Source organism: Balearica regulorum, chromosome 24 (genome assembly GCF_011004875.1).
Source record: "Balearica regulorum gibbericeps isolate bBalReg1 chromosome 24, bBalReg1.pri, whole genome shotgun sequence".
Lineage (NCBI taxonomy): Eukaryota > Metazoa > Chordata > Aves > Gruiformes > Gruidae > Balearica > Balearica regulorum.
The window spans coordinates 5,315,501-5,323,540 of NC_046207.1; the positions used below are offsets into that span (position 1 = coordinate 5,315,501).

Consider the following 8,040-nt stretch of genomic DNA (forward strand, 5'->3'; position numbering starts at 1 on the left):
TGGGGGGAACTTCTTGGGGGACAATCCCACAAGTACCAAAACCCACATTAGTGCAATGGTGTCTTTATGGAAGGATTTCTTCGTAGCGCTCCCTGTGTACCAAACAGTCAGGTCAGCAGTTAGCTTTTGCAACAGGTGCTTTATAAACCAGACCAGCTCCTCTCAGATTCTTGGCGTATCTCAGCCTGTTTGCAAGTTTGGTTTCTGGTGCCATTAGGGGAATGTACAACTCTGAATCCTGCCCCTGCAAAACTTTGGCTGTGATGCGGCCATGAAAAGTCGTGTTGAAATCACAGCAGTAACTCGTGGTACTACGTGTTTTGCCCACGCATGTGGGATTTTCAGGTTTGGGACTGCGAAGTTTACTCCAGCCTGCCCTAAAATTAGATCTCTGACATGAGCCAAGGGACTCCCATTTACACCAAATGCTGTGGTGTCAAGGCACGGCTTCATTGTGCCTGAGTGTCCCCAGCTTGCTGGCTGTTTACTCTCTAGCTTTTTCTGCTTATGCAGTTTGTCTCAGACCATTCATAGTAGATCTATATAAAGCCACCATACACTCATATATCATTCTAAGAACAAAATAATTTAATTCCCAGTTGCACAAAGGGGTTGTATGTTCTTCCATATCCCTGAGAAATCCTCAGGGCCTGCTGCAAGCAGATTCCTTGAAAAGCAGCAGTTTTAATTTTTTCCTCAAGTCTTCAGGGAGAGAAGCATTTTTTTCAAGCCTTCCCCCCCAATCAGAAGCCAACAAAAACGCATTTCTTTTCTATTCTGGGAGCTGGTTGGACTGTCTCTGGCTGGAGCCCAGCTGTCAAGCTTTCAGCCTGCAGCACATCTTCTCAGCAGTCTTTAAAGTTGAGTTGCTCTCTGTGTCTCACTTCAGTTTCCCCTTAGGTACAGCTCAGCACACAGATTCATTGACAAAAACTGCTCTGCCTGATTCTGTTTTCATACTTAGTGGTCAGGATGAGCCACTTCACCTTATAAAGAGGCAAAAGACCCTGGTGCAGCCCCCCACTCGATCAGAGTCTTTGTGCAATCAACGTATTGCTAATGCATCAGTGTACCAGCCCTCCCCCAGGAAGCAGGGGTTTGGAGAATTTGATGCAGGCTTTTTTGTTGCAGGCCAAGGATCTACCAACGTTCAAGGACAACGACTTCTTGAATGAGGGTCAGAAGCTGCATGTTGGAGAAGAGAGTAAAAAGAACTTCCTTGAAAAGCTGAAGCGGGATGTGGAGGTAGAGTTTCCTGGGGAACAGCTTTTACTCTGTCTCCCATAACTGGATCCTCACTGTGGCCTCTGGCACAAGGAGTGCAGCAGTGACTGAAAAGCAAGTCACTCCTGGATCAGTCAAACAATTACAGCCAGGGTCATGCTGATGGTAGAGGGCATAGAGCTCATGTGTAGATTCTCTGGAATCTAGTAAGGGTTTAGCTCTCACTACAGCCCTTTCTATTCAGGGAGATACTGGCAGCGTAGGACTGAGGATTTCTGATCCCACGTGAATGCTGCTGTTCTCATTCATCACTTTCTCTCAGTTTTTAGCTCAGCTGAAGATTATGGACTACAGCTTGCTGGTTGGGATCCACGATGTTGACCGAGCAGAGCAGGAAGAGATGGAAGTGGAGGATCGGGCAGAGGATGAGGAGTGTGAGAACGATGGTCTTGGAGGCAACCCGATTTCCTCCTATGGCACACCCCCTGACAGCCCTGGCAATCTCCTCAACTACCCTCGCTTCTTTGGGCCTGGAGAGTTCGATCCTTCTGTCGATGTCTACGCCATGAAGAGCCACGAAAGTGAGTATCATGGAATATTGCCCTGAATAAGGTCTGGAGGGCAGAGAAGGTGTCCTGTGGTCCGGCTGGGCTAAATGGAGCGAGAGGACTGTCCACAGAGAGAGAGAGACCCTGCCGAGTGTCTCTCCTTTGCTGTACAGTCTGTTGTCACGGATGGTGTGAGTTGGAATGCGTAGAAGTGATGCTTGGAGAGTAGTGGCATGTTTGGAGAGCGTGTGGGCCTCTGGTGTGCTGTTACCAGTCGTTCTTCTCTGCCTTTCTGCAGCCTCCAGCTGCCTTGCTTTCTCTGCTAGTTGCATCAAAACAGATCTGCCGTGTATTTTGTAAGGAGAGGAGTGCCGCTGGGCTTCGCTCACAGCTCAGGGTGTGCTAGCAACTGTCTTGCCTTGCTAGGTGCCCCCAAGAAGGAAGTGTACTTCATGGCCATTATAGACATTCTTACGCCATACGATGCGAAGAAGAAAGCTGCACATGCTGCCAAAACAGTGAAACATGGGGTAAGCAGCCTGCCACCCGCAGGGAGGACAGGCTTTGGGGCTTCTGCTTTGCCTGCATGCCTGCGTGCGTATGTGTGGTGTCTCCCGACACTGATTTTTCTATCGGTATGGCAATTCTCCAGTGATCTTGTGCCCAAGAACAGCTCTTCCCTCACCTGCTGTCTCCTCAGACTGTCTCAGAAAGGCTTTCCCTCTGGTTCTTTGGAGATGCGTTGCATTTACATCCCAGTTAGGAAGGTGCTGGATTTCTCTGGTGTGGCACCAACAGCCTCACAGAGCAGAAAAGAGCTGTCTGCAGGGAGACATACTACCCTGCCCCTTCCTGGGGCCAGTCCTGTTCCCTGGCAGCAATCCTAAACTCCCCAAAAGGGCTTGAAAACAGCCCAGGTTAGCGGGACATGGAGTTTTTCATGTTCCTTCCAAATCTCCTCTAAACCACGAGGGAACAAATCCAATGCTTTGACTCAGTGGTCTGCAGAAGATCCAGCTGGAGCTAAAATCAGTTTCCTTCAGGATCTCTCTAGACCTCTACAGATGTTGGTGGTTTTTTTCCTAGAACTTGCAAGTTGTTATGGGTCTTTCCCAGCAGAGACAGGCTGTGCTGACATGATTGTCCCCTGCTGGCCTCCCTCCTCCACCCTTTGCAGTGCTGCGTGCTCTGCCCTTAGAGGAGGGTGTTATGACTTGTCTCTCCTCTCTGCCTTGCAGGCTGGGGCAGAGATCTCCACCGTGAACCCAGAGCAGTACTCTAAACGCTTCAATGAATTTATCTCCAATATCCTGACATAGTCGTCTTCAGCCTTCAGCGAGAAATGAAGAGAAGAGGGGCTACTTCCAAACAGAATGCAGCCTGTGACACTAAAACAGACACTGTAGCAGCATGTGGGGTGTGCGTGTGTGTGTGCGTGTGTGCAAGGGTGAGTGTGTGGCACTGTGTGACTTAAGAGAAAACTAATTCTAGGTGCACCCTCCAACAGTCCACTTGACCCAGGTGGAAAAGTGGGTTTTTATGTTACAGAAGTGCCCAGACATAGATTTGAGGGCTTTTTAAAACAAGAAAAGTGCATTGTTTCAGCACTGCTCTTTCTAATGACATTTTCTCCTCTCTGATCAAGAGAATCCCATAGGGATATGATACGTGGCACTGTATAAAAGGGGTCGCTCTAGATCACGTTCAGTAGGAGTGAAGCAGTGCCTGATTCCACACACTACTCCTTTTTTTTTTTTTTTTTTTTTAATTGGACTGTCTTTACCAGAAAGACATACAAGCCCTTTTATTTCCCTCTTGGTAGGAATTGGAAGGAAAATAGCTCACCATTTCAAGGATGGAAAATATTACTCTGATAAGGAGGAGTCGCTGAACTTTAGGTAAATTCAGACTGGGACACTTTATATTTTTTGGTTAATTTAAGTAACAAAAACTTTTTTTGTAACTGCACTTGATTTACAAGAAAGACGAGGGAAATGAACATCTACCAAAGATGATCACTTAAAAAGGTGTAATTTCTAGAACCTAAAAAAAAAAAAAAAACAAACCAGTGTGAGAAGTAGTAGAGGCATTGAACAACCTCAGATGATAATGTGCTCGGACCCATTGTGCTTTTAATTGGCCAGCTATGAAGATTTCATAAAAGTAAAGAGGTTAAAAAAAAAAAAAAAAAGCGTTTTGTACCTGTAGATATGGGATAGTATTTGACTATCTGGAATGTTTCCCTGTCGCACCTCAGTCAGGAGTTGCCGTGTCTCTTAGATTACAGCTTCACATTGCAGTTCTGCCAGTGTTAATCTAGCTAATGTTCAGTCTTCCTTAGTTGCCCGATCTGCAACAGGTACTTGAATTTGTTTCCTGACAGAGGTTCTTTGGTTAGTTGGTTTATTTTTTAAATGGCAATGTGACTTGCACACGAAGGAATTGGACTCGCTACCAGTGGGGAGTGCTGGGAGCTGTGACTGTGGAGCAAGTTTCACTGCTCAAGAGGACTCAGGACTTGAGCTGTGATTGTTTTTACTCCTCTCTGCTCCATACGCCTCTCTAGAGCGACAGTCAAGGAGTGGAAATGTTTGAACACTTGCGCCAGATTATTTCCCCCCCCCAAGGAATTGGAACTGATTTGCGTGACTGAATAACGTCCTGTTTTGTCTCCAGAATGCTTGTAATATTTTTCACAGCCAAGCTTGTCAGACTTGCTTTGGGTTTTGTTAGCTCTGCTGCACAACTGTTACAGATTTTTTGGTTCTTTTTATAATTTTCTTTTTCTTTTTAAGCAGGATTTAGCGTTTTGAACAAACCTCTTGCAGTTGAAACATGTTGCTTATCTGCCTTGAAACTGTTTTCACATATGCCTTTGTTTCGGGAATAAGCTGTTTCGAATGTCTGTCCTGTGCTGTAACGCGTGCTACAGTTTGCTGTGTGGAATTTGGTCCTTTTGAGAGATAACTGGTGCTCATCACATCCTGGTAATTTCCCTAGACTAACGCTAGCTCTGGTCTGGATTCTGAATGTGGGCTTGGGGTTTTTTATGCTCGTACCCACATTCGTGATGTGAATCCTACAGGTCTCAACTCTGAAGGGGACAAAAGGGGGCTAAAGTTTCAGCCCATAAGAGTGCACTGTAAATAGAGTCTTTAAGAAATCAAAAATTACTATAAGGGGTCATCATGGGATATGAATCTTTTTATTCATTCATGGGTCATTCCCTTTGACATGGGACAAATTTCTTCTGCCGCTGTAGTCCGGTCCCTATACTGTGTGATGTGGGGGCTAACACACCGTTGTCTGGGAGGCTGAAGAGTCTTATGTCTTAAGATGTGTAGCTGGAAAAGCCACAAAACAAATGCAGCTATGAGAATACTTTAAAAAAAGGGAGGACTTAGAGGGTATCATCAGCTTAGTTTTGTGGGCATTATATTGGTTGTTTTTCTCTTAAACAATAAGCACTTAAGTTTACTATCAATTAGAAATTAAATACCAATCACTTTTTATTCTTGACAGTTTTAAAAATCTGCATTGAATCTGCAACTTTGGCCTGGTAAGTTTGCCCTTCTCCTTTTGGGAAACTAGCTTGTACCTTTAAAACTGTTTATCTTTAAATCGTCTATTTAAAAAAAAAAAAGAGAAAAAGCGGGGAGGAAGAGAGAAGGAAAATAGTGAACTGCAGATGTCCTGCAATGAGACACTACAAAACAAACAACCCAAAGAAAGTAGAAGAGTGAAGTTGGCATAGCTAGGAGCAACAGTCTCATTCACTGAATTTCATACACAGGAATGAAACTAAAATGCAGTTAGTTCCTGCAGCAATCTTTACAGAAGTCATAATACTAAGGGCTTAAGAGCAGTTAACTGTATTTTCTTATTCCACTCCAAATGAACTCCTGCTAGAATTAAATTGGCTGGCTCTGGCTCAAGTGATATGAAAAGCCCCATAAACTCTATTCACTTTAGCACTTCCCCAATTCTGCCACTTCTGTCAAGTTGCCATACTATGTGTATTAAAGTAATTACATGCAATTTTCTCACTTAATGATGTATTACCCAGGTATGTAACTTTGTTTAACATAAGCATTTTGTATATTGTTTACATTTTGAGAGGTAGCATTATGTTAAAAATGCTAATTTTTGTTTCTAGACAGTATTTTTATTACCAGAATAAGAAGTGAAGCTGCAAATATTTGATTTGTTTTTAAAAGGGACTTTTTCTTTTGTTTTTGTTGTTTTGTTTTGTTTGTTGGTTTTGGTTTTTTTTTTTTTTTTAATCTTGTTTTAGGTCACTTTTTTAACTCAAGTATTTAAAAGGAAAATCCAGCCCTTTCAATTCTGGTTTTACAACTGCTTGTGCTAGTTTGTTGTATGTCTCTGGTGTGAATTTAGTTCTAGTTTGCTGAATGTAGATATTTCTGTCTGTAGCATGTACCCTGCGGAACACTTCACACTGAAGTGCGTTTGACTGAAAACCACCCTCAGCTGAAAGAGTTGCAGTAGGTAGGCAGATCACTCAGATCCTGGTCAGAGCACAGGACTTTTCAAGAAATTGCAGTGCAATTCCTTGGTCAACTGGAGTTTCAAAAAGGAAAAAAAAAAAAAAATAGAATTTAGTGTGCAGTGTCTCCAGTGCCCAAAGGCAGGGTGAGTTTGTGTGAGAAGCGAGCGCAGGGTCTGTGTTCCTGCCTGTACTGAGGGTGTCTCTTTCTGAACAAGGGCCTAATCTGTCCAAATTTAAGAACTAAAAACTGCTTTGAACCTAGAACTTACATCTTCTCTGTTGAGATAGCTCCTACAGCGTAAATAAGAGTGGGAGAGGGAAGGCGGAGTGCGGACTCGCAGTTTGGGTGCTGTTCTGCCCCAACAGTGCAATAAAAACCACTCGAGAACGCATTGGGTCGCCCTTTCGCAGGAACCCCGTGTTCTGGAGGTACCGGGCAGCACCCGCCCTTTGTGTCAGCACTAGGAAGGGGACCTGGTGTTTGCTGTATGTAAGAGGAAAGTCAGCAGGAGTTCACTTCCCGCAGCAAGGAGCGGTGGGATCCTTCCCTCTGGTCTCGTACACGCCTCTGATTGACCTGGTTTTAATTATAAAAGCCGCCATCGTGAAACGTATCACAGGGAGAACTTCTGGGGTAGTAGGTGACTCCAGATTTCCTGCATAAATGAGGCTGTACTCCCACATCTGAGAACTGGATTATCATAATCAGCAAGAACACTAAGACACTTGAGCCTTCGTTCCTTTTCTGGGAGGAAACTCCCACTTTCCCCTCCAGAGCGCTGCCACAGCTGCCTTCAGTGGGGATGTCAGCTGGGGACTCACCTCTTAGGCCAAGAAAGGCACGGAGCAAGGTTGTGTTGTAGTTACGGGCCGTGTTTGGTAGGGGTTGTCTCAGCCTCCGCTGACGGATGCCTCCCAGTCCTGCGACTACTATGCAGTCTTCATAGATGCCTCCCTTCGAGCTGCACGGAGGTCCAAGCGTTTACCCTCAAGGTGGTACAAACCTTTGAGAAGTCAGTGTGCTTGTCCTAAACTTGGTTTGCAACACTGCGTAACCAATCTGAGACAGATCGGCCTTAAAATAGCTCTAAAAACGAAACAGCTGTCCTCTCCCCAACCGTGTCTTAATGCCCCATTTCAGGTTTGCCTCTCAAACTTCCCCTACTTCTGCAGAGCCATTCTCCAGTATCCGTATTACCCACTACTGATTTTCCTTGCTCTTTGAAATGACTGTCTCGTGTAATAGCAATGGCAAAGCTCGGGGAACCAACTGCTGGTCATCCATCATTTTTAGTGGTTTCAGTTTTCACCACTCGGAAGTTGTGCTGGTCTTTGTTTAGCTGCACAATGCTAAATGCAGCTGGATTGAGTTGTGTCAAGTGAGCGTATTACACACAGGTCACAAGGGTGGACAGGGCTAATCAGTGCAACTGAAAAAATGTGAATAAATTAAGTTAATCTAAAACTATTAAAAAAAAAAAGCATTCTAGGTTTTTTCACTGCTGTTTTTTAAATAGGAATTTTAAGTCCTCTGTGCTTGTCTGTTTGCTAGGAGCAGTTTGAGACACTGTTACTGTTTTGAAATGCATGCATGTTACAAGATGAGTCTCCAACCAGAGAAAAATAAAATTAAAACTTTGTGTACATCTGTTCCTTACTGCTGTCCTTTTTCAAGTGTTCTAATCATCAGCTGTTACTCCATGAGGTATGTGGTCGATTTAAGTCCTAGATTAACCACAACTGGAAAGGTCTTTCTAT

General features: G+C 44.3%; 1 protein-coding gene across 13 annotated transcripts in view; it reads left to right on the forward strand.

Moving 5' to 3' along the window:
• Window positions 1–8,040, forward strand: part of PIP4K2B (phosphatidylinositol-5-phosphate 4-kinase type 2 beta) — a 28,201-nt gene that overhangs the window by 18,090 nt on the left and 2,071 nt on the right. For 2 of the 13 annotated variants that reach the window (XM_075775236.1, XM_075775235.1), the window contains exons 7-10: window positions 1,132–1,245; window positions 1,547–1,805; window positions 2,199–2,302; window positions 3,011–7,926. In XM_075775236.1, the coding sequence (XP_075631351.1) occupies window positions 1,132–1,245; window positions 1,547–1,805; window positions 2,199–2,302; window positions 3,011–3,091 (558 nt within the window). In that variant the 3' untranslated portion in view covers window positions 3,092–7,926. Of the gene's footprint in view, window positions 1–1,131; window positions 1,246–1,546; window positions 1,806–2,198; window positions 2,303–3,010; window positions 7,927–7,957; window positions 7,988–8,040 lie in introns of those variants that run through there. The other 11 variants (XR_012838851.1, XR_012838847.1, XR_012838849.1 and 8 more) reach the window with 11 other exon arrangements.